Source organism: Amphiura filiformis, chromosome 1 (genome assembly GCF_039555335.1).
Source record: "Amphiura filiformis chromosome 1, Afil_fr2py, whole genome shotgun sequence".
NCBI classification, from domain to species: domain Eukaryota; kingdom Metazoa; phylum Echinodermata; class Ophiuroidea; order Amphilepidida; family Amphiuridae; genus Amphiura; species Amphiura filiformis.
This window is the reverse complement of record NC_092628.1, coordinates 87,706,067-87,733,652: the sequence shown is the minus strand read 5'-3', so window position 1 is coordinate 87,733,652 and position 27,586 is coordinate 87,706,067. Positions and strand designations below refer to the sequence as shown.

The window sequence follows — 27,586 nt, the reverse complement described above, 5'->3', positions numbered from 1 at the left end:
CAAAGGTCTGCGCATGTAAGCATGTGTTATTAGCAATATATATTAGATGCATAATGCAAAGTTTATCGGGTGCATGGCGAAATAATCTGGAGGTACACTATTTGCCCTCTATGAATGACACACAAACATGGCAGAGTTGGTTCTCTTTGGTTCTACCTCATTGCCTGTGTCACATCAACTTATTTCAGCTGTCTCCCAAATTTGAGACGTCATGTTTACACATAAACAACTGACCTCCTACAAATAAAAGTCCTTTTCGTTATGGGGAGAAGGGGGCAAAAAGTCCAATTAGGTTTCGGGTTTGAATTTTCAACTTTTCAAACTAATATTAGAGGGATGTGGAAGGGGGTCAGCTTCCTAAACAAAAGCACTTACATTTATTCCCTAATATGTCAAATTGATTCCACAAATTTGACTATTGACTATTCTCCATCTGCCTGAAGAGGAACCATTTGTTTTGATGACCAGGTCAGCACACACCTTATGCATTCTTAATACTGGATGAGGATATATCTCTTCAGCAAACCATATTCACACCTTGTCAGTGATTAGTTGCTGGACGAAAATTGGAAACGCCTGCACAGCAGCTGATTGATGATGATGATGATGATAAACACCTTGAAATGTAGCCCTTTTCCAAACCACATCAAACAGTCACCAGATGTTTCAAAGAACACTTTGCAATGCAGCCTTTTTCTGTTAGTGAGATACCTTGCAGGTTTGTTAGACTTTGATTGTCTTGTCAAAAATTCACCGAGATCTAAACAGATCTTCATTTCTTATCAATTTGATTGACATCCTCAGTTACACTATAGCTATTGACAGTTTTTAGAAAACAATTTCAATCAAATAGTATAACAATACATGGTATGTTCAGCCACCTCTTCTCTGCAAAGCAGATACAAAAAGATTGCTTCATTTAATCCATGCCTGTTATACATGGGCAACTTGTTCCAGGGGTCAAGCCTTGATTGACATCTTGGTAGACTCTTATCTGGTACAAAGTCATGCACATTTTATCCATCCACAATAAGCATCCAGGAATGCACATGAAGGTAAACATACAAAATACCCATTGGCTGACAAATTACACACAAAGAGTGGGTCTTTCAGCTTTTATAATAATATTATGACTACAATGTATGTTGTCCTTCTAGAATCAACAAAGAGAATTAATTCTAGTGTGTTTATTTGCAGGATTTTGCATATCACTGAGTGTTGCTGTTCCTTCACTTGGCTGTTACTTGAGGGGCTTGTGCACTGAGAACTGCATCCTAAATAGTTTGTGTGTGAGGTCGGATGTATCTTCCTGTTTAACAAACATAATACTTTTGCAACTTCCAATTGTCCAGATCTACATACACTGTACATGCAATCAGCCTAAGTGGCATGTGGTTTGTTTCCACTGGTATGCAGCAATAGTCTTGGTAGTTGCTTGGCTTCAATGAACAAAACTTGGTACAACTAGCATACAAAATCTCAACACTGAAGAATTTCGCATATTTGTCACACAGATTGTAAGATGGCTATATAATAATCCATAAAGCCCGAACAGGAAAATTTCAAAAGTATTTGGTTGGTGGCTATGTCGTGAAACAATACAAGAGAGGGTCAAAAGGCATTAAGAGTTGACATATATGCAGAAGTATACACTATAAAAAGGCACAAGTAGAAATGACCTTTGACCCGTCATTGTCATCAATCAACTGGGGTGGGATTTGGTTGAGCTACTATAACTTGCACAACAAAACCTTTTGGAATTTTAGCATCCTCCATTTTAGTTTTGTCCGTTAAAAGTTTTCCTGAGAAGAACCATCGCTGCCTGCTGGGCTCGATGTTGTGCTCAGCGTGCAGCCGCCTCTTCACTTGATACACTGTCTCTGTTGTACGTACTGTCAATTTTAAGTCCTTTCCGTGGATAACGAAATTTAACAGTGGATTCACGCCACCCACGGCTGGCTGGTCTTGACCAGCCAGGTCAGCCTCGCTAGTCTCTTCCACCATATTGATTGGTTGGCTTAGACAGTACACAGGTAGTACATATCGATTCCCTAGTTCATCATAACAATCTGTTAGTGTACCTGCATGGGTGTAGATAATAGAAAGTAAATAAATTAGGCTAAAATATCACTGTAATTTGAAAAGTATCCTAAATTTTGGCAGCATGAAATGTTCACAATATTGATTCATTTCATTTCGCTGGCGTAGTGCATGTTAGAATATGAATGTTGCTAGATAACGGTCTCATGCTTTCTTTGTTTCAAACTACTGATCGAAATGATCACAACACAAAGCCTATGGCATATCATAATTCACGAACAGGTGTTTGAGCCCAGGCTTGAACCAGTAAACAATGTTATTAACGGCAGAGAATAAAGGACAACAGGAATAACTTGTGAGTATGAATACTCTGTGAATCTTTGCAATTTAACTTTTTGGTAAAATACCATTGAAGCCTTTGTGATTTAACTGTACATACATACGTCACACCGATCCCTACATCTTTTCTGCTCATTCACTGTGCTGATCTGTACATCTTTTCTGCTCATTCACTGTACACATAAACGATGCTTGCTAACGATGTCCGGCATCACTGTGACATTAAATCGCAAAGGCTTAAGGGATTTACTGAAAAGGTGTGCATCTTATCCTATCTTGTCCTATCTTACCATTTGGACATGAAATGCTAGCCCCATCAATTATTGCCTGTGCTAAAACATGGTCGCCTCCTTCCATGGCCTGTGCTGCCCCGCAGGGCATCCCAGATCTCCTTCCTGCCTTCATATGCTGGTGCCGTTTCCCAGAATTCATCTCTTTTGCTGCGTAGTTGTCCATCTGTAAGTGGCACATCACTTTTCCATTTTGGACTTTCTGGTTTCAGCGGCTGATTTCGACCTAGGGGCACTGCAAAAACAAGTTAGATAAATAGCAGGTTTATAAATTTCATTTTCAAATAATAAGATTTAGGCAACAAGTAATGGTATGCAGAATTCAACACCAAACTATACAGCACCATAGGTCATCATACCCTATAATACCACCTAAACTTACCAAGTTTGAAGTTCATTGGTTATTGCGTTTATGCACTCTTAGCACTTATGCTCAGACATCCCGATGGACAGCCAGACAACTAACCATCCACCATGCCAAACATAAGCAGACTCAACACATTATTGTTGTGGGAGCCAAGGCCCATTCATGAAGCTTTATTTTTTTTGCCAACTTTCCCACTAGCCCAGAATGGACCTGTTGTTGCGATTCATAACTTGCCTGCCAACATTTCATCTTGCCTAGAATTTTAAAAAGATATTTTGGCCAGGAATACATACGATCAGTTCTGTTGCCCAATGAGTGTCTAACCCAAGATTGTACTAAACGAGGCTTACATTTACTAAGGTGTTTACAATACTCAGATGCCAATTGATAGATTTAGCCTGATCAACAAAGAAACAAAAACATGTCAATTCATTTTCAACAGTCAACAATATGCTCATCACCTGAATTTTAAAAAAAAATACTCGCCAGCCATAAAATCCGGTGCTTTAATGATACAAACAGATCTCCCTAATACACAATTAATTGAAAACCCAGATAGGTTTCATTATAGCCCTCCAGTGTGAAACTTAAGATGAGTGTAGTGATGAGTTAAAAGACTATTGGGCAGATCACCCCAGTCTGTAATATTGATGATCACTGATGCAACAAATAAGTAACAGACTGGTAATGTACAGCCAACTCAGAATAAGGTGATATCAATCAACTCTTACATGTGTGAACATAGTCTCAGTCTCAGCTGGTTTAATCTAATGTTGCCCATTATAAACGAAAAACTGTAAAATAAGATTTTTACATTTTAAAGTTTATTTGATATTTTCACATCCATGTAGGATTGTTCAGAACCTGATATCATCAACTTCAAATGACCAGAATGAAATAAATCAATGCACAGCAGCGTGTACATTCATGCATTGTATGTATGTAGCCACTAGCCAGACACACTTCAGAAATCATCTACCAAACACTACAGTGATGGGTAATGTAGCAGAAAAAAGCAAGAAGCTCATGCTGATGAGCACAATGAGCATAATAATGTCAAGCAAGTTTAACAGTCTATGCTTATCTATGCTTACTGTCTGTATGATTATTTATGTACAGTTGGGAATAGGATGTGCAAATTCAATTATTGGCGCTTTACTTGCATCCTAATCTCTATGTAAATTTTTAATTGAAATTGTGCTATCCAAAACAAACCGAATAATCCCGCCCAAGGCAGTACATATAAATTTTAAAAAACAATTTTTTAATCTTTTATATTTATAATTTTTTTAAACACTTGGTCAAGGCCTGATTTACCTTTTGCTGGCTCCTGGACACAACAACATGAATAGCCTAGGTTCTTCAAATTGATTACACCACACCCTTACCAACCCCAGTGTTTAACCTTTAGAAGTTTTTTTTCAAGAATTCTTGCAAGAAGTTTGAGCATCCAATGACTTTAAAGGGCAGGTCTATTGCTCGGACAACATCATATCATTGGCAAGCTAATATTATAAGGACAATGAAAATGACTCCTTTTTTGAGAAAATAAGACGTTAAAAATTGATATTCCGCAAAAAAACAACTTAAGCTGTGAGTTCCTTCGAACGAGACAGATTTGGCCTAGAAAAACGGTGGCGTCATGAAATGAGATGTGCCGCTGTGAGAAAAGGGACTATAAACGCTCTCAATGGACAGAACGTATAGTAAACCGTTGTTGTTCACAGAAAAAAAAACTCTAAAAAGTATGGCAAATTTAATGGTTTTTACATGTATACCTATGGATAAAATCAGCCGGTTCTTTTTTTATATATTAGTAAATTGTGATATTACAATTCAAGTGTATATCAATATCATGAGAAATATTAGGCCTAAAAATAAATACATAATTTGAGCTTAGAATTTCATCTGAGACTAGCATATAAACCGTGTTAAGACCACAAACTCATGTAGTTATTATAGTTTCAGTTGGATGAAATATTACAAAGCAAACGCATATAACAATACTGTGTTGGCTTTGTTCCTGAAATGAGAACAAAAGTGTGCATATTGTTATGCAGCATTGTTATGGTAAATGATAGTACAACTCATTGTTGCTAATGTCAAACTTGTCAAAGTGATTGTGATTGTATGATGGGAGCAGGGTATAGTGTCCGCTTCATTTACCTACGTCATCAGCCAAACGGGGAGAACATGTACGCTTCAAACGGGGAAGAACACGCACGAGGCTGAACTTTACCCACACAATTTGTCCTTTTTCAGGAGAAATACGCACAAAAAATTGCAACAAGTATCAACTTATAATGTAATAATTATTCTCTTCGAATAGAGATAAACTTATTTTTGCAATAGACCTGCCCTTTAACAGAAATGCACATGAAACATGCAGAAATTATCAACTTTAATGAGGCCAATAAAACCAGTCCAACTTATTCCAACTTCCTCTTCTTTTTTTTATATACAAATTGTGTATGTTTTTGTAATTTTTCTCCTTCTCAAAATGTTGGTCCCCTCCCTCCCCAGATTGTGGCCCCTGGACCTGGCCCCACATGCCCTCTGGTAAATCCGGCACTAGGGTTCTGAAAACTGACCTGAAATGTTCAAAAATGCCTCTAATTATAACAATCCAAGAAAGTTGATTCAGCATTGGCCAGATTGTGTGAAAAATCTGGATTTGCGTACATGTACGTACATGTATGGATTTTAAATGCCTAAATGATTGGGATAACAAAAGATTACTCAATATCAGGTAATAGAACTGATGAGAGATGGTATTTTAAGTGTTGTACATATAGACGAATCCAATTTCACGCATTCCTATACCTCAATGGCTGCCAAAGTTGGGTCCCCGTTGGCTCAACCTCACCTAAAATGTGAAATAATGCGGCCTTGGAGGGTACCGGTATTTTAAACTGCATTCTATCACCCGTGTTACACATAGACAAAAGAATGATGACAGTTTAAAACACAAAAGAATCTAACATCGATTTTTAAGCGGCTTTTTGGTGTTGCGGGGACCCAAAGATGGCCGACCAAATCCTGACCATGACTTGGCTCGTTGGATTCGTCTATATATGCAATAACCATAGCGTTTATGTATGTCTTTGCTTTAGAGCATGCAATTGAGGTGTCAGAGCATTAAATATGTTTTCCTCTGAATATCAATATCATACATCCAGATAACCACTGAGGTCAAGATACATGCCATTGACAATATTTCACCTTATCATCACGGTTTATCCTAATATCCTCTCTATCTCATTATAACAAAGGTGACATCGTATCCTCCCTTATATTTTGTGTGAAAATTATACACCATCAATGACATTGGGTGTTTGAACTTGACATGAGTCATTGATTCTAAACATATGTGCTTGGCCATGAGGAAAGCTTTGGACAAACTGTCTTGTCCTAAATAAGAAGAGTCATTGTATGCCAATTGCAAATAAATGAACAATATTAAAAACCACAATATTAAGGGTTTGGATAGCAACGTTTGCATATTTTTCTGGGACATGAGAGCACATCAGACATATTGAATAACATTCTGGGTACGAGGGATGTCCTTGATTTTTTGAAATTTGTGTTATAATAACAAATGTATGGCAAATTATTAAAAATTGATATTTTTGATATTTAACAGTCCTAAAAGTAAGTAAACTTTATAAATTTAATGATATGTACTTTTTAATATGTAGCTGAAAGGAAAACCAACTATTAGCCTATTTAAAAAAAAAAAAAAAAATTACTTTTCGTATTGATCAGATGAAGATTATTTTAAAAAAAGACCTAACATTTTTGAGGACTGTTAAATATCAAATAATATCAAATTTTAATAATTTGCCATCAAATTTGTATTATATTGCAAATTTAACAAAAAAATCAAAATTATTTGATATCAGAAGGACATTCCTCGTATTCAGAATGCATAAATTAACTAGTGCTGTAATCGATAAGCTTTCTGGGTATCGATATGTCGGGAGGCAAACATCCGACATGTCGATACTAATTATCGATACTCACGCAGTTTGAAACACGGATTTGAGTTTACCAATTTTATTATCAGTAAGTTCCAGAAACAAGTTAACAACAAGTGTATTGAAGCCTAACAGCTAAAACTACATGGATCATGCATCAAACAAACGAAAGTGGAATTGGGAGACGGTAATTTGAGTATTTGACGGTAATTTGAGACCTGATTTGAGATAATCTAAGCATGTGTGCCATGTCGTTTGTGTATCGATACTGACATTGAGTGTTTCGACATGTCGGAAGTCTATGTATTTTCCGACTATCGATACTTACGACAATCGATTACAGCACTAAAATTAACATCAATTGGATCATGAAGCCAGTAGCCACTAGACAGGGGAAAAGTGGCATACAGCTGGGCCAGCTTTTTTCACATAAAACATTTCACAGGAGCTACATTTGTATATAAATATAGCCCACTAATTTCCGAGCCTACTGGAGCCCCTTTAATGATTCTAAAAATAAGCAGCTTTGCACACACTTCTGATGAGTCAATAAATTAATCATTATTTTACCACCTCCACATTAATTTGCATCATTCACCATATTCACAGTCTATCACTACTACTAGTCCCTCAGCTAGCATCGATTTAATCACCCCTCGGGTTCCAAAATTCTGACAGGGTCTATCTTATTCAGAATTTTCCACAAAATTCAAAAATCAATTTCTTACTCGCCAAAGCGCTGGCCATGGGGTGAAAATTTCACTTTTTACCAAAACCTCCATTTTAAAAGGAAAATCCTCAAAATTAGTATTTTGATTATTTCATCAGTATTTGGTAAGCTATTGATGTCTTTTTGGTGTCAAACTGAAGCTACACAACTGTTCATGACAATCAATTTGTAATCTTTTTCATATAAGGTAATTTTAATATTGAAAAAAGAAAAAATTTGGGCAAAAATCATGTTTTTTACCATTTTAATACTTTTGGCTTTTCAAATGTTTTGAAATCTTTAATGTGACTTAAAACACAATTCTGTATGTTTAGCCTAAGAGACAATATTCTTCTGATTACAAAAATGTCTTTTTCGAAAAAAATAGTGAATTTAAAGGTAAGAAATGCATTTTTTACCAAAAACCTTCATTTTAAAGTAAAAATTCTAAAAATCAGTATTTTGACCATTTAATCAGTATTTGGTGAGCTATTGATGTCTTTTTGGTGTCATATTAAAGCTACACAACTTTATTTGACAATTATTTATAATTTTTTTCATATAAAGACATTTTAATGTTGAAAAAAGACAAAATTTGGGTAAAAATCATGTTTTTTTATCATTTTTATTAAATTTTGGGTTTTTAAATGTTTTGAAATATTTATGTCACTTTAAACACAATTCTGTATAATAAGCCTAAGCGACAATATTCTGCTGATTACAAAAATGTCTTTTTGTCAAAAAAAAATAGTGAATTTAAAGGTAAGAAATGCCTTTTTTACCAAAAACCTTCATTTTAAAGTAAAAATTCTAAAAATCGGTATTTTGACCATTTGATCAGTATTTGGTGAGCTATTGATGTCTTTTTGGTGTCAAATTAAAGCTACGCAACATCTCTTGACAATTATTTATAATTTTTTTCATATAAAGTCATTTTAATGTTGAAAAAAGACAAAATATGGGCAAAAATCATGTTTTTTTTATCATTTTTATTATTTTGTTTTTTCAAATGTTTTGAAATATTTAAGTGACTTAAAACACAATTCTGTATGATAAGCCTAAGAGACAATAATCTTCTGTTTACAAAAATGTCTTTTTTCATGAAAATAGTAAATCAAAAGGTGAGAAATGTATTTTTTAACCAAAAACCCCCATTTAAAAAATATCTAAAAATCGGTATTGTGACCATTTTATCAGTATTTGGTGAGCTATTGATGTCTTTTTGGTGTCAAGTTAAAGCCATGTAACTGTTCATGACAGTCAATTTGTAATCTTTTTCACATGAAGTACAAAAATTATGTTTGTTTTTTTTACAATTTTTAATCATTTTTGTTTTTTCTAATGTTTTGAAACATTTAATGTGTATGTTTAGCGTGAGCGGCAATATTCTTTGATAACAAACATTATCTTTTTAAAAAATCGTGAATGGGTGTAATGCATTTATTTTTAACCAAAGCTCTTATTTAAAAGGATAATTCTAAATATCATTATTTAGACCATTTTGTTTGTATTTGGTAACCTATTGATATCTTTTTGGTGTCGAATGGAAGCCATATAACTGTTACTGGCTATACATTTGTAAGATTTTGCATTATGAAGTGCTTTTACTTTGGGCAAAAGTCACGTTTCTTTGACATTTTTATTGAATTTTGATTGTTTGAAATCTTTAACGTGACTTAAACATAACTTTGTTGGATTAACCTAAGAGAGCACACTCTTCTGATTCTAAATATATCTTTTTTCATGTGAATGGTGAAGGTAAAGGTAAAAAATACATTTTTAACCAATACCGGTCATTTTTAGATGAGAGAAAAAATTTGACCACAAATGAGTATAGACACTGACAAGTCCAAAGGGATTGACATCATGTCCAATAAGACGAGCAGAGAGAAGAACAAGGGTTGATGCAGGTGAAGCTCCCAATTGGTTTCTACAGTAAAATCCATGATTTTTAGTTTGCCCTTGTCAAATTATTCTAAGGTATAATAGACTTTTCACTTGGTAGTTAGATTAAGTACTTCATAATCCAAAATATTACAAATGTATTGCCAGGAACAATTATATGGCTTTCATCTGACACCAAAGAGACATCAATAGCTTACCAAATAGCCTACAGATGGTTTTCGCAAGGGTAGATCAACCACACCACAGATTCTAGCCCTTAGAAGGATAATAGAAGAGCTTTTAAAAAATCTCAAACAAGCAGGCATATATTGTGTTTGTTGACATCTCAAAAGCTTTCGACAGTGTTAACCGGAAGGCCATGCTGCATATTCTTCGTAATTATGGGATCCCTCAGGAGATTGTGAATGCTATTGCAATAATGTATGATAATCCTTCAAGTTTTGTACAAACAGGTGATGGACCAACTGAAGAGTTTCTCACTACTGCTGGAATCCTGCAGGGCGACACATTGGCCCCTTACCTTTTGTGATAGTGGTAGACTATCTCCTCAGACAGTCGATAGACACTGACAAGTCCAAAGGGATTGACATCATGCCCAATAAGACGAGCAGAGAGAAGAACAAGTATCTAACCGATCTTGACTACGCAGAAGACATAGCTTTAACAGCTACGTTATCACGAGATGCCCAAGATCTTCTGTCATCTTTAGAAGATGCTTCAGCCAAAGAAGACAGAACCCAACTCCAATCCTTTCTCGGGATGGCACACAACTCAAGGAGGTGTCGGACTTTAAATATCTTGGTTCATTTGTTGCCGACAGCAAGAAAGAATTTCTGACTCGCAAAGCTCAAGCATGGAAAGCAAAGCTTGCAACAAGCTGCACACCATCTGGCAGTCCAACATATCAAGAAATACGAAGCTTGCCTTCTTTAGAGCCTGCATAGAGAGTATCCTCTTATATGGAAGTGAGACCTGGACAATGAAGAAAGATCTTCAGGACCGTCTTGATGGTACCTACACCCGGCTGTTGATGAGGGTTCGAAATATATCCTGGCGTGAACATAAAACCAAAGCCGAGATCTACGATGGTGTTCCACAGGTGTCCTCCATCCTTGCTCACGGCGAGCCAGATTTGCAGGCCACTGCTACCGAGCAAAAGACCAAATAATTTCAGATGTCATCTGTATGAGGCTTCTACTGAACATGTAGAGGAAGAAGACCATTCAACTACATTGACTGTGTGGCAAAGGACGTCAATCTTGCGTCCGCAAGATAGAGATAAAATTGTCAAAATAACGATATTGAGCATTTTCCTTTTAAATGAGGGTGTTTGGTTAAAAAATGCATTTCTCACCTTTGCAAAAAAAAAAGATATGTTTGCAATCAAAAGAATATTCCTCTTACGGTAAACATACAGAGTTATGTTTCAAGTCACATTAAATGTTTCAAAAACATTAAGAAACAAAAGTGATTAAGGGCTGGGGTATGAGCGTTTGGACAGTATTTATTTTGGGACATTAGAGCACATCAGACATATCGAATTGCATTCTGAATACGAAGAATGTCATTCTGATATCAAATAATTTTGATTTTTGAAATTAGCAATTTAATACACATTTTATGGCAAATCATTAAAATTGATATTTTTGATATTTAACAGTACTTGAAGTAAACTTTATAAATCTGATGATTTATACTTAAAGTGTATGTAGGTGGGATGAAAAGCCGACGATCAATTGAAAATTTTGACCTTTTCATTATAGAAGATATGGATTTTTTTCCCAAAACACCAAAAAAAATTAGGTCATTTTGGGAAAAAATCCATATCTTCAATATGAAAGGTAAAATTTTCAATTGACCGTCGGCTTTTCCTCCCTGCTACATACACTTTAAGAATATATCATTAGATTTATATAATTTACTTCGAGGACTGTTATATATCAAAATTTGAAAAATATCAAATTTTTATAATTTGTCATAAAATTTGTATTATATTATGATTTTCAAAAAATGAAAATTATTTGATATCAGAAAGACATGCTTCGTATTCAGAATACAATTCGATAGGTCTTAGGTGCTCTCATGTCCCACAAAAAATACTGTCGAAAAGCAATAAACGCTCATTTTAGATCCCTTAAAATGGTAAAAACCATGAAGTTGCCCAATTTTGTGCTTCATGTGAAAAAGATTACAATTGATTGTGATGAGCAGTTACATGGCTTTAACTGGACACCAAAAACACATCAATAGCTCACCAAATATTGATAAAATGGTCACAATACTGATTTTTAGAATTTTTTTAGTGGGTGTTTTTGGTAAACAAATCGCACTTACTATTTTCATGAAAAAAAAGGAAGTGGTCAAATCAGCAAAATATTGTCTTTTATGCTTATTAGGCTTATTATACAGAATTGTGTTTCAATTGACATAAATATTTCAAAACATTTGAAAAACCAAAAATTAATTAAAATGATAAAAAAACATGATTTTACCCAAATTTTGTCTTTTTTCAACATTAAAATGACTTTATATGAAATAAATTACAAGTTGCGTAGCTTTAATTTGACACCAAAAAGACATCCATAGCTCACCAAATACTGATCAAATGGTCAAAATACCGATTTTTAGAATTTTTACTTTAAAATGAAGGTTTTTGGTAAAAAAATGCTTTTCTTATCTTTAAATTCACTTTTTTTTTTACAAAAAGACTTTTTTTTAATCAGCAGAATTTTTTCGTTTAGGGTTATTATACAGAATTGTGTTTAAAGTGACATAAATATTTCAAAACATTTGAAAAAACAAAATTAATTAAAATGATAAAAAAAACATGATTTTTACCCAAATTTTGTCTTTTTTCAACATTAAAATGTCTTTATATGAAAAGAATTATAAATAATTGTCAAGAAAAGTTGCGTAGCTTTAATTTGACACCAAAAAGACATCAATAGCTCACCAAATACTGATCAAATGGTCAAAATACCGATTTTTAGAATTTTTACTTTAAAATGAAGGTTTTTGGTAAAAAAATGCTTTTCTTATCTTTAAATTCACTTTTTTTTTTACAAAAAGACATTTTTGTAATCAGCAGAATATTGTCGCTTAGGCTTATTATACAGAATTGTGTTTAAAGTGACATAAATATTTCAAAACATTTGAAAAAACAAAAATTAATTAAAATGATAAAAAAAACATGATTTTTACCCAAATTTTGTCTTTTTTCAACATTAAAATGTCTTTATATGAAAAGAATTATAAATAATTGTCAAGAAAAGTTGCGTAGCTTTAATTTGACACCAAAAAGACATCAATAGCTCACCAAATACTGATCAAATGGTCAAAATACCGAATTTTAGAATTTTTACTTTAAAATGAAAGTTTTTGGTAAAAATGCATTTCTTACCTTTAAATTCACTATTTTTTTTTGACAAAAAGACATTTTTGTAATCAGCAGAATATTGTCGCTTAGGCTTATTATACAGAATTGTGTTTAAAGTGACATAAATATTTCAAAACATTTGAAAAACCAAAAATTAATAAAAATGATAAAAAAACATGATTTTAACCCAAATTTTGTCTTTTTTCAACATTAAAATGTCTTTATATGAAATAAATTACAAGTAATTGTCAAGAAAAGTTGCGTAGCTTTAATTTGACACCAAAAAGACATCAATAGCTCACCAAATACTGATCAAATGGTCAAAATACCGATTTTTAGAATTTTTACTTTAAAATGAAGGTTTTTGGTAAAAAATGCATTTCTTACCTTTAAATTCACTATTTTTTTTTGACAAAAAGACATTTTTGTAATCAGCAGAATATTGTCGCTTAGGCTTATTATACAGAATTGTGTTTAAAGTGACATAAATATTTCAAAACATTTGAAAAACCAAAAATTAATAAAAATGATAAAAAAACATGATTTTAACCCAAATTTTGTCTTTTTTCAACATTTAAATGTCTTTATATGAAAAAAATTATAAATAATTGTCAAGAAAAGTTGCGTAGCTTTAATTTGACACCAAAAAGACATCAATAGCTCACCAAATACTGATCAAATGGGAAAAATACCGATTTTTAGAATTTTTACTTTAAAATGAAGGTTTTTGGTAAAAAATGCATTTCTTACCTTTATATTCACTATTTCTTTGGAAAAAGACATTTTTGTAATCAGAAGAATATTGTCTCTTATGCTAAACATACAGAATTGTGTTTTAAGTCACATTAAAGATTTCAAAACATTTGAAAAGCCAAAAAGTATTAAAAATGGTAAAAAAACATGATTTTTGCCCAAATTTTGTCTTTTTTCAATATTAAAATTACCTTATATGAAAAAGATTACAAATTGATTGTCATGAACAGTTGTGTAGCTTTAGTTTGAAACCAAAAAGACATCAATAGCTTACCAAATACTGGTGAAATAATCAAAATACTAATTTTGAGGATTTTCCTTTTAAAATGGAGGTTTTTGGTAAAAAAGTGAAATTTTCACCCCCATGGCCAGCGCTTTGGCGAGTAAGAAATTGATTTTTGAATTCTGTGGAAAATTCTGAATAAGATAGACCCTGTCAGAATTTTGGAACCCGAGGGGTGATTAAATCGATGCTAGCTGAGGGACTATACACACAACATTAATTTATTTCCCATTCAGTATTAATCATTTCAAGCTAGGTGATTAATGATTTAATTAAACCACTGACTCAAAACACTTATTAACCTTCTATTTCCACAGATCATGTTCTTTCTAGGATCTGTGGTGTAAAGTAGGTAATGATATTAAAATCCAACAGACGATGACACACACACACACCCCCACACACACACAAAACAAACAAAAAACAAGGCTGTTTTCAAACCGCAAGTCTCACCTGCTTTCACGACCACCTGTTTTGCAATAATACTTTTGCCGGGTAAAAAAAAATAGGACGGCGGTCCCAGATAGCTAAATCTAAGATATGGGTAGTGAACATTACACTAGTTAACAAATATTCATGTGAAACATTTTTTTTTTTTTTTTTTATCAATTTCAGCCAATTTTACAAGTTGAACTCAAATCACCTTTGATCTCAGTAAAGCTCACATAAGTTTGGTTGCAATTAGATAAATTTGAATTGTTCATGTGAGACCAGATTTTGTATTTTCAGCCTATTTACAAGTTGACCTCAAATGACCTTTGAACTCAGTATGTGACCATGAACACCAACATTACATATTAAAACGTGGACCCATAATGCAGACGATGGTGGCCGACATTATTCAATGTGGCAACAGCCAATAGCATAAACAAAACAGACAATATGACGGTAACACTGCCTGGACATTGGACGCAATTATTTTTCCCCGAGCCAAGGTGCGTTTTTAGCTCTATTGGCCCCGTTACAGAAAAAAAAAATGCACAAAATATATTTCCCTGTGCAATTTATACATTTTCATATACCGGTAAATAATTTGGATTCAAAATTAATGTGAAGAAAAAAAAATTATAGCCGGGAGTGGGAATTGATCTCGGGACCTCATGCGTGGTAGGCGAGATGGACGGATGGACGGTGCGGGCCCAGGACCCTCAAATTGCCCTGTGCATCTTCCTTTTTAGCCTGAAAAACATCATGTACAGTATTGGACCGAAATTGCAACGTTTTGGGCGCGAAGCGCGCACTAGCCCATTATGCCAATCCACTTTCGTTTGGGGTTTAAACAGTCTGAAATTGAAATTTTTGTTCTTTGATCACAAATGTTAAATCTATGCTTGTCTCCCTCTAAATTGTAACCGCCACTGTCGATCTTTACTACCAAAACTAGGCTATTGAGCGTGCATACATGTCTTCCTCACGGTATACTTGGGGCCTCAACTTTGGCCTGGCCCTCGACAGGGCCATCAAAAAGGTAAATCCGGCTCTGAACACAGTACGTACAAAACTACATGGCATGCGGGACAATCATACACACATCAAAGGATTGTACCGTAGAACAAATTCAATTTGAAAGTTTTCTTTGATGCATGGATAGTTTTGGTGGACAGTTGGAATTTTTTTCTGTATTTCTTAAAATTAAATATTGAATACCAATGGCACCTGTTGTTTGTGTGGTTTTTTTCTTGTATTTTAGTAGGGATGTCCACTGTCAACACATTTGCTGAACAGTTCCTTTCACTGTGTGTGTGCACTCACCCATGTATTGTCTAGATGCAAACACAGCTCCACGCAAGTCCCATCGTAGCTAATAAATGGTACACAATTACATATAATGTACATGTTTGGCCTACAATGTAAAGCAGGGTGTTTCAAGAAATGCCTTATTCCACTAGAAAACATTATCCAAACTCTTTCCTGATTGGCCAGTTCATAGAAAAGACCTTCCTTTATCAAGAGATCAACTTTTCTTTAAGAAATTAAATCAATGAGATGAGAACTACAACAGGTTGTTACAGCATTTTGTGCATCAGGTGTTGACACCGTGTTGAAACACAATTATCTCCAAATTTGGATTGATTCAGGAAAGCAAACTTACATGTATACCGTATTCGTTCCAATAACCGCCCATGCCCCAATAAGCGCCCACCCAGCGACTTTGCAACAAACACAATATGAAATTATTAACCGCCCATCCAATGTTGTCAAAATACTTCCTTAAGCTTACCTGTCGAGTGAGTTTACATGCAGGCATGGGAAATTGAACATCAAAAGTATCCAAAATGTGCACCAAAATTAAATTCTGACGCTATTTCATAGTGGGCAGATGTATAGATATTAAATATACTTCAAAGTAACCACCTGCAAATGCCTTTAAAAGGCTAAGTTTTAGGTCATTCTGTCTCAAATTCGTATTTTTTACTGGCGGTCGCCAGGGTCGCCATCTTTACTTACAGTTAGTGCGCCCTCAATTTTATGAGGGCGCACTAACTAAATACTTTCAGACGGTGATTGATGACTAAAACAATGTAAAAAATAAGCGCCCACCCAAAATGACTTTGTTAAGCGCCCAGCACTTATTGGAATGACTACGGTACTTTTAAAATTTAACTATTTTTGAAGACAAACTATGCATATATACATGTATAAGAAATTGAAGAATTCATGTTTAAGCCTACCAAAACCCATCTCAATTATTATGCACTTCTGACCACCATTTCAGATATGCTGCACATCATGGATTGATTGGCTTCCATGATAAAATGTGCTGCTCTTAAAGGGCCGTAATTGGTGACCAGCAGGCCGCGACAAATTTTATTTTTTAGCTTGCCGGATCGGGCAGGCAATATCCAAAAATTGGTTGCCCGAAATTGCCCGAAATTAACCCATATTCCCGGCAACAATTGTCGACAAAGTCACATACCGTACTCATCATGCAGTGCAGTGCATAGTACCGTAAGTGTGCCGAATTTGGCAGTTTCATTCTTACGGAAATCCAATACTTTTCTCAGTTAAGTTGATAAATAAATGAGTATTCATGAAATGCATAAAAAATGAACATTTCATTCAATTATTTCACTGTTTGTTTCTTACATGGGAAAATAATGTGTATTTTATGTGAAATTTTGTCAGTAAAGTCACGGCGATTTACGTATTTCGCCAACCACTAGTACATCTCAATCTCAATCATATGCAAATACATGGCCAGCTGACGTCATTGACGTCATGATATTTGCACGAAACAGGTTCTATAATTGGCCAATTTTCCAATACGTCACGTAACGGCATGATGTTCATTAGCATATCTGCAAGTCTGGTGTGGAATACGAGTGCCTAGCGAAATTTGATTCCATTTCAAGAAGTTTTCTTCTTTGTTTTGACGTTTTTTTTACTTCAGTGAACACGCCAAGTTGGACAGAAATACTCCATTTTAAATCATCAAGCTTTAATTGGTTTAAATTTAGACTTGCCCGATCGGGCACAGCTCTTCAGAGTTTTAATTGCCCGACAAAAAATGTGATTGTCCCGGGCTATCGGACAGGCGATTTGTCGCAGCCTGGTGACCAGGCCAGCCAAGCACCATATCTGTCACCAATAGCACCCATAAAATTTGATCTTATTGACCTTATTTCTATTTCTAAGATTCAAATATTGTTATTTCACTCCAGAAAATTTATTTCAATTCTATTCCGATTCAATTCTTTCTACACCTGGAGTCTTGCTATTCAATTCCAATTCAATCCACCTTGCTTTAGAATTAATTCAATTCGATTCCAATTCAATTTTTCATTTTCAAAATCATTTCAATTCAATTCCAATCCAATGCAGTGAAATTAACAGCTAATCAATTTCAATTCAATTCTGAGCATTCATTTCAATTCCAATTCAATTCCAATTCCAATACAGTTGCAGTTTATGTTAATTGACCAAAGGCACACTGCAAAACTGTCTCTAGAGATCAAACTTTTTTTCTCTTCAATTTGTAAACACATGTTAAATCTAAACACAAATGTCAAACTTCAAAACATCAAGTGTTTAGTATTTAAACCCAAGGCATCAAATTACTAAACATGTTTAGAATTTAGACATGTTTACAAATCGAGGACAAGATGGTGTATAGAATATATGGTGTTTAATATCTAGACACTGTTTTTGCAGTGCATGTTTTACTACCAATTTTAAAACACTTGAGTCGGCAACACAACGTCAAAATCAAGTACACTACTTGTCACAACACAGCATTTCAGCAGAAGATACTTTATTGTTTATGTGAACTCACTTTTCGGTTATTCCTTCATGTAATTTTACACGAAATTAGGGTTAGTTTAGGGTTAGGATTAGGGTTAGGGTTAAGATTAGGGTTAGAGTTAGGATTAGCTTACTCGAAATAATTACATGAAGGATCGACCCACTTTTCACATTTAAACAATGCAGTGATCATTGACCTCTGGGTCCTATTTTATGAAACTTTGGAACTTCTTAGGTGACTGACTTCTTAATATTTGTCTTAACTTCTTGTCCACATGCACATTATTTTTTAAACTTAAGGTGTGTGGTACAATCGATAATGGGACCCTGTCCCCATACTGACCTCAAAGATGTCAAAATCAGGGTTTTGATACTATTATAGATAGCCCCTACTTGTCTCCTGCTCCTCCTAAGATTTTACACCCAAAATCTTTGTACTTTTGAAAAAGTGTGAAAAAAGCTGTCAAAGATATTTAGCATTTTCTTAATGGTTTTTCTCACAATTTGTTCAAATGTACAATGACTTTTGAGCATAAAAATTAGGAGCTTGAGAAAAATAGGGGCCTTATATTAGTGCCAAAAGTTTGAGATATTTGGCAAGTTGGGGTGATCTCATACTCACATTATTGATCATGTCAAGCAATTTAAAACATTGGAAATTTGCACCATACAGTATTAGAAGATATTAGTGTTGAACATACATGTAGATCTTTAGAACCTATAATTTTTCCACATGACGAGATATTCTTCTGAAGAAGAACTCCAAAAAAATCTCAAAAAGTATGAGAAATGATATCATACTTTTAATTTTCTTCAATATATATGTATTTTATGCTATCATTTTTAAATGAAAGCTTTCTAGAATACTTAGTTGCAATATGTTTTGTAACACTTTATGTTTATGTTTTGTACCAGTTTATGGTGACTACTGTTTCTTTTTATTTATCATGTTTTGAAAGGAGTGATCTGGAATCACAGACATCTGCTTGTGAATTGAAATGCTGAATTGAAATCAAAGCAGAATTTCATTTCAATTCCACTTCATTCGTCATCACTCAACATGATTTCAATTCCAATCCAATTCAATTCTTCATTGCTCACGATGATTTCAATTCCAATCCAATTCAATTCATGCCCAAGCCCACTCATTTTGATTCCAATTCAATTCCAATGCATTGAAATGAAAATCGCCCAAAATTCATTTCAATTCAATTCGATTTCAATGCATTGAATTAACATTAGATTCAAACCTGTTTACAAGTTGTCAAAGTCTTTATATTAGATCGTAAAAAATGCCATTATCCAATTATGAACACCTGGTGTATGTAGTAGGGGTGGTCAATACAGCCCTTTTAAATGATTAAACAATTGATGTTTAAGACTGGTACTACTCATTTGAAATTGTAAATGCACTATTTGTCAGCTGTGAGCTGTTTTTGGTGGCCATGATGGCTACCAGTAATTGATCAACCCATTCTCAAAATATGATCATCTATTTTTGTGTGTAGCAAAAATTGCTACTCACTTTCAGATTTGAGTAGCAATTCCAAAATTTTGAGTAGCAGTTTGTTTTCACCATATTTTATAGATTTTTTTGTATTTTCTTATCTTCTCACAGATTACTCAATCCCAGTACTCATGCTTAAAAAAATGTTATGCAACTGCAGTGTTGCAGATCGAATGTGGTTCAAAATTCGGCACCTAAACTTCCTAAGCTGATGATCGTGTGCCCTTTCTAAACGCAAATTTTCCTTCAGTAATCAAGAGAAGTCCTACATTTTTGAGTAGAGGAAACTCACTAATTTATTAGCTGAAGCATTATGTCATGTAGTAATGTTATCAATGCGCGATTAATTGCAATATGCGCTCAAACTAGTATGCAGCGGCGTATGCGCTATGTCCGCAGATTTGCGAAGCGCCATGATTGCGAATGTATTTTATTATTGTAATTCACTTTTGAATGAAATGTCCGACCGTGATGTCGTAAAACTATGGAATGGGAGAAAAGAGGAGAGAGGATGGAGAGAGGAATAAAAGGACTCTAACTAGTCTAAGAGTTATGGTAAAACTTCGCCTGATGGTGTGATTTCATAGTTTTATTAAGAAGATAAGCCGGCAGTGAACGTAACATGGTGGCAGCGGAAAAAGTAAATCTACAGGTACGCCATTTCCAAGAAATAGCCTAAGAAAGACTCAAAGAAATCACCAAGAAAACATCAACGAAGTTTTAGAAGAAAGAAACTGGAAAATTACCAAAGAAAACATCAACAAAGTTTTCGAAGAACGATACTTGAAAATCGACAAAGAAGGTATCAAAGTCGATCATAGTTCAGCTTTGAAGAAGAAACCTTCAGTGAGCTAGCCATAAGAAGAAAGTATGAAACCAGCTTAACTGTTGTATTGGAAGCCCGAATTGGAAGAAAGAAGAGAGCGTCACAGTATCAGATAGCTTCGCTACAGAAGAAAGAAGAGAAGAAAACAGATAGCTTCGTGACTGTATCACATCAATTCCGTTCAAATACCACAATTGTGAGATTTGATGCATTTTCATCGTTGGAATATATTGCTGATTTGTGTTCTTCTGGAAAAAGACGGGTGAATCGTGTTTTCATGACAGTGGCAGTGTTGTCTACATGATCTACGCATCGGTGTGGCAGATTGATGTGGAAAATGGATTACGAGAGGCTGTCTTCAGGTTTTAGCCTGCTTGGATTCCTTGCTAAATGACCAGACATTTGGTATGATATTTTGACTGTTGGCCTTTTTACTTGAAGACAATCAAGAGATGTTCATATTTTCACAGATGAAAATGATCAGTAATATATTATAAAATTTAAATGAGGATTGTGCGATAGTGAAGCAAGTATTATAAATATTGCAAATGTACGTGCACAAATGAAAGGTACGTACAACGAAATGTGTATGCACATATCAAAATTAAATGTTGCATATATATATCATGTTTAATAGAGATGTAGGCCTAAGGCTATGCACGTCAATCTTTGTGGCATTCAAAAATGTTTTGTTGTGTAAAGCATAATTGCGTTTAAAAACAAAGATAAACAGCAATGAAACATTATATTGTTTTAATTTAGTATTATCATGCACATGGACAAATGTGTGCATTATTTCACATGCAAAAACTCAAGCCAGAGTACAAAAATGTGTGTAAGATTTTTTATTGGATTGTTGTAATAAGCGATTTAGCGTTTGGGATTGCAGCAGTAGTGCATGAAGTCAATCAGTCGACATTTCTTTAAAAATTGAAATGAAGGGATAAAGTATTATAATATGGTCGTCAAAAAACTGTTGTGTTTAAAATAAGATTTTATCACAAAATGTGCGTATTGATCAGGATTTCATGATGAATTTAAATTTCTGGACAAGCGTTTGGTATTGCAGCTATAGGCGCAATTAGTCAAGCGACATTTCCATATAAACATGGACATGTATAACTTAATTCATTATGTTCTGGAGAAATGGAAACTAGTGAGATTATCATTGGAGAAGAAATTTATCACATAAATTTTATTTGTATTTATGGCAAATGTACGTTTGGAGAATATTTTATATAAGGCCGTATAAAATTAATGTTTTGGTTCTCGTCCAGAGGATTTTCATGAATTGATGAGGGAGGGAGGTGTTTTTTTTTTTTTTTTTTTTTTTTTCCAATGTAAAATTAGCATTGTCAGTAGTTTTCGGTCTTCTCCAACAGTGCTCGAGGAAACGATGAGGCCCTTTTTTTTTTTTTTTCAAATGTGAGATTCTGAGTGATAATCCCCCTAGAGTACCACAAAAAGACTTGGAAGTGATGCTTGTTCTCTAATAAACTAATTTATATGTATGAAGATTTCATAAATCATTCCAAAGTCTAAAAAAAAAAAAAAAAAAAAAAAAAAAAAAATCTGACAAATCCCAGAAATTGAGGAGGGAGGGGCGAGAACCAAAATATTAATTTTACACGGCCTAATGAATTAAAACGTGCATTAAAAACAAATTGCATGAAATTATATTTATGCACACAAAAAGATGTAAATTTAACGCGATTTAAATGTGCATTTTTGAGATGATTGACACAATCATATAGGAGTTCGGGAGTGTCATGTAGTAATGTTATCAATGCGCGATTAATTGCAATATGCGCTCAAACTAGTATGCTGTGGCGTGGCGCTATGTCCGCAGATTTGCGAAGCGCCATGATTGCGAATGTATTTTATTATTGTAATTCACTTTTGAATGAAATGTCCGACCGTGATGTCGTAAAACTATGGAATGGGAGAAAAGAGGAGAGAGGATGGAGAGAGGAATAAAAGGACTCTAACTAGTCTAAGAGTTATGGTAAAACTTCGCCTGATGGTGTGATTTCATAGTTTTATTAAGAAGATAAGCCGGCAGTGAACGTAACACATTAAAATAATGTGAGGAATCTATGAAATCCTAAAAATTTTGTATAATTTTGGAAGATTGTCACCAAGGACACACGATATTTCCATCTCACCACTGAACTATACACCATATAAACAGTGCTACTTCTATGACGTCATAAAATTAATATGCACGTTTTTAGTTATCTGGTAATACATGGAAGTTTGTAACACAACACAAAATTTGCATACAAGGGAGGATACTGTATTTAGTTTAATGGCGTAAACATCACGATTTAGGGACTTTTGGGTCATATTTTTGTGGATTATTTTCTTGGAAATAGAATTTATGGAAACATTTTTGACTTCGACAAATGGTAACTTGCAAATGATGGTATATCAGCGTCAGCCCTCGAATTAACCCACGGCACCGACGGCATATTGCCGTGGGTGCCCACCCCCATTGCCGCAATGCCCTCAAAATATGTCCTTTACCGACGGCAGTCACTTGCCGTGCCCCTATATGCCGTGGGTGCCCTAGCCGGCCAGCCCTGCCACTTCATTATAAAATCATTAACAAGTACTGGTTAAATCCCAGCAAAATTGTGGAAAATTAAATCGAAAATCTTGAACATGATCGCTATTTTGAGCATCATAACCCAGCTATCAATCACAGTATACACAATAGTTTGTTGTGAATTAATATTCATTACCCCTACGTAAGCTTACATATTCAGCCAATCACATCGGCTATACATTATCTGGTTACTAGAAATCTCACTTCATTTTCTCGATTGGTCAGAGAAATACCTTCAACGTACTATCGACCAATCAGAAACGCTGTTAGTTTTTTCTATAGCTTCCTCGACCTCGTGTTGTGAACAAAATCTGAGCGCTGGGCAAATCAATTGTTCTCTCGATTATCAAACATTGACTTCTCATTGCAAACCGATGGCGATACCCTTCCGGTATCGCCTTATCTTGTACATGTGAGCCCATCTCTAGATATGTTTTGCACGAAATAGATTTTATCCCGGCGAATTTGATCAATATTATTACCAAAGTTACAGCTGTTTCATCGCTACATTTCGAGTCAGTTTTGCAGCTCAGAATTAGGGATCGCAAAATTTAAGTAAATTAAACTGTATTATAAAGCAGGTTTTTTAAGCAATCGGGTTAGTTTTAGTGTAAAGTTGAGAGTCGAATTTTACTTTGGTGTCGAATTCAGCTGACGGTAATGCATCTATTCGCTTTTGAAAAATTGCCTTGGTGCCCTTCTCAAATTTTCAACAGTTGCCTTGATGCCCTTTTGAAATATTACAAATTGCCGTGCTGCCTTGCCTTTTCAGTGAAAATCCACGGCAATTATCAACTTGCCCTAAAAAAGTTGCCGTGCCCCTTCAGATCCTTAATTCGAGGGCTGATCAGCGTGGTTCACGATCGCAAGTAGGCATTTTCCCCCAATTTTTTGGGATCGCATTTTTTGCTACTGGTCTGTGTAGTGGAGTAGCAGTTTGTAAAAAATGACTCGCATTTTGCGATGCGAATCCAGGTAAATCGAACACTGCTCACTGACTCAGGGGTGCTGGCCTACTCTGGCCTAGGCCCGGAAAGATTAAAATAATAAAAATTTGTTCACATCACATACATCATGTATACCATTGTCTTTCACTGTGTGATAGACAATGGTATTGTAAACACAATCAAAATCATTATTTTATTATCATTATAATGTCATGATGTCTACATGCATGCATGACATGTCAGACATGATGTCAGAGGGAAAACAGTGAAACTGACACACAGTCATGCATGACAGTCATTGACAGTCCGAGTAATTTTTTTCATGTTTTGTTCAAAAAACAAATCGCATTTTCTTACTTGAACCAAGGGTTCCATCCGTAGAATCTCCCCGCATACTTCCCCCATCATTCGACGAGCTTAGGCAGCCACCCATTATTACCCTCAGATCTCAGAGGGATGAAAAATAAGACGATTTCGCACCCATTTACGATGTGATCAATACAATACTTTGTTGTGACGGTCGGCAATGACCTGTTTTGGGATTTACTGATGACGTCATGTACCCAATTTTGTGGTTTCTTTAACACATATTAAGCCCTAAAATTAAAATTTTCTTTAAGAATAACTTTTGAAAAGTTATAAGAGTAGTAATATACCACTGAATTGTTTGAAATAATGGTATTTTAGGAGAAAAAACAAATAAATGGCCAATTATTCTCGCGAGAATCTCCGCGATTAAATAACAGTGAAAAGATGGCGGCGCCCATGTGGCTCTCTGAAACGCTCGAAGAATATATTAGAGGAGAGAAAAACAGCGGAATCAGTGCTGTTACTTCAGGTAAATAACCCACATGAAATCACTAGTATTAATAGAGTTTGTTGGGTTTTTTGTGAACGTAAATAAAGTATACAAATGAAAACATCTTTAAGCTTATTGTGCCCTACTGCGCGCTATGTCAAAATTCGACAGTCAGTGCAGTGAGTGCGGAAATCTCCAAATATGCCAAAACGGGGTGTATAGACCTTTTCCGTAATTGCCCACCTTTCGCCGTAGATGGGGGTAAATATCGATGTCACGTGACAAAAAATGTTGAAACCGAGGGCAAATATATCTCGCCGGGCGTAGATGGGGTAATTGTTGTGACAAAAAATATCGAAAAAGAGGCGGGCAAAAATTCCATGTATACCCCACGAAAGGTGGGCAATTACGGAAAAGGTCTATATGCGCTACGCTTGTTGCCGGGCACTTGCAGGGCCCTGTAATGCTGGTTTCATACTTTCTGCCGCTTGCCGCTGAGCGGCGTGATGCTTCATCATCATTCATTCATGCCGCTTGCAGTGAGTACGGGCGCACAGTCTCAGACAGCCAGCCCATAACCCACACATACTTACTTTAGTTTAGGCATGCCAGGCAAACCTTAGTTAATAACACATTTGCTAGTCAGCGAAATTCACCTAGACCAGGCCCAAACACAATACATATTATTTACATAGAAATTTCAATTTTTTTCAAGAACAGGTCGGTCAAGGAAACCTATAAATATGTTTTCTACTTCAGTTGACCCAAATATATGATTTTTTATGGGACACTCACACATGGAATTTTAGAGGGATTGTGATAGCAGAATAACAAAAGCTGCTACCGTATCATCATGAGACTAAGATCTAGAAACACCCCCGTTGTAATGCTGTTTTGGGGAATTTTGCTAGCAGAATCTTTTTGATGAAAGTCGATCTTTGAAAAGATGTAACTTTGCAAAGTGCTATGACAAAAGGTTTTCAGTTTTGGCTTTCTTTACTCAAGGGCTTTAATTTGATATGCAGTTTAATGGCAAATTTAAATTCACCTGGCATACATGTACCTACAATGTACTTACTTGTCCCGCAATAACGGGAATTCCTTTACCAAGGATTGAGTATCGCATGTTGTGAATAGCGCCATCGTGTTCAGCGTGAAAAGAACCCCTAGGTCGACCATGTGTGGGGGGTTACAGTAAAATGGGATGTTTAATACTGATATTTTGCTATTTCTTGTTTTCCATTGAAATACATTGTATCCATAGACAATTTTAACAATGCAATACCGTACCTTTTCAGCAACGTAATAACAATTTTTTATTTGACTTATTTTTAAACAAAATATACCGGTATTAATTATATTTGTTCCAAGAAAGAATTTCCAACAACTGAGGAGTCAAATTTTACTTTACAGTTAATTTCCCGACTCCAAACAAAATTGATAAAAGTCCACATTCCACTGCTAGGCATGATCACAAAATTTTCAAGAAGATTTTTTCACATGGACATTATTTTGTTTAAAAAGGTGATCATTTACCTTAAAAAATGAGGGGTCAACGATGTCTGTAGCTCAAATATCAACAAAGTTATGGGCAAAAAGTCTGTTTTTAAAATTTTTCATTTTTCTGCGGCCATCATTGACATTGCCTTACAATGACTTACTGTACAAAAGAGCCAGTAATGCATCATTTTTCACCACGATGATCCGTTTTACACAAAGGCGATTTTATTTTATGAAATCTAACTATCACTGCATGATGACTTCTGTATCAAGGATAAAGGACCAGTACTTTTTAGACTACGTCTCCAAGTTTCTGGTGTCCAAATTTCAAAATGTTGTATTTTCCTATGGGGATTACACAGTTAAGCCATTTACTGTGGTCGCAACTTTTTGAGCTTTTTGAGTTGAACGTCGCCCTCTATAATAAGCAATATGCACATACCTACCACTGCATACATTTTCAAAATATCGTGCGCACATTCGGGGAATTATTTATCGATAAGCTGTTCAAAAAAGTAGCATAATTTGCTGAAAACTGAATCAATTCCCATCTTTTTCTCTTTTTGGCCACGGATGACCTAGGGGTAAAATTTTGTAAGTCCTGACAACGACTAAGGTTTAAATTTTCCGGCATGAGTAATATTTTTCCGGCAAAAATTCTGTCATACCCTTCCAAATGGAACTTTTTATGACTAAACCCTGTCATACCTGTTGCTGAATGGGGCTATACAATTTTGTCAATATTGCTGTTTCCTCGTTGAATTTTTCATTTCAAAAATACCTAAGGACAATTTTAATGACGTATCCTTCATTTTTAGGCAATTATTATACAAAATTTTTTTTTTTTTTTTTTTTTTAGTGTTTTTGCACTTTCGCCATTCTCATTTTCAATGCTCTTTGGTGGCTTACCTTTTCCAATTGAAAGTTCCATTTGGGAGGGTATGACAGAACTTTTGCCAGAAAAATATTACTCATGCCGGAAAAGTTAAACCTTGGTCAAATGTTGTATTCCTTACAAAATTTTACCCCTAGGTCATCCGTGGCCAAAAAGGGGTTTCCCGTTGTGAAAAAAAGTTACAGAGCCCTGAAGTTCTATTTAAGGTGTAATAATTTTGTAA

At 34.8% G+C, this 27,586-nt stretch overlaps 2 protein-coding genes across 2 annotated transcripts in view; one reads left to right on the top strand and one right to left on the bottom strand.

The window, feature by feature from the left end:
• Positions 1 to 375: 375 nt before the first annotated feature.
• On the bottom strand, positions 376 to 24,694 carry LOC140156150 (ubiquitin domain-containing protein 2-like). The gene is given in 4 exon segments (XM_072179210.1): positions 376 to 2,081; positions 2,670 to 2,752; positions 2,754 to 2,904; positions 24,527 to 24,694. Coding segments are annotated over 4 exon segments (693 nt in total). The 5' UTR covers positions 24,603 to 24,694; the 3' UTR covers positions 376 to 1,698.
• A 210-nt stretch (positions 24,695 to 24,904) lies between these two features.
• Positions 24,905 to 27,586, top strand: part of LOC140156134 (MMS19 nucleotide excision repair protein homolog) — a 29,630-nt gene continuing 26,948 nt past the window's right edge. The window contains exon 1 of the mRNA XM_072179209.1: positions 24,905 to 25,007. Coding sequence (XP_072035310.1) covers positions 24,923 to 25,007 — 85 coding nt within the window. The 5' untranslated portion in view covers positions 24,905 to 24,922. The remainder of the gene's footprint in view (positions 25,008 to 27,586) is intronic.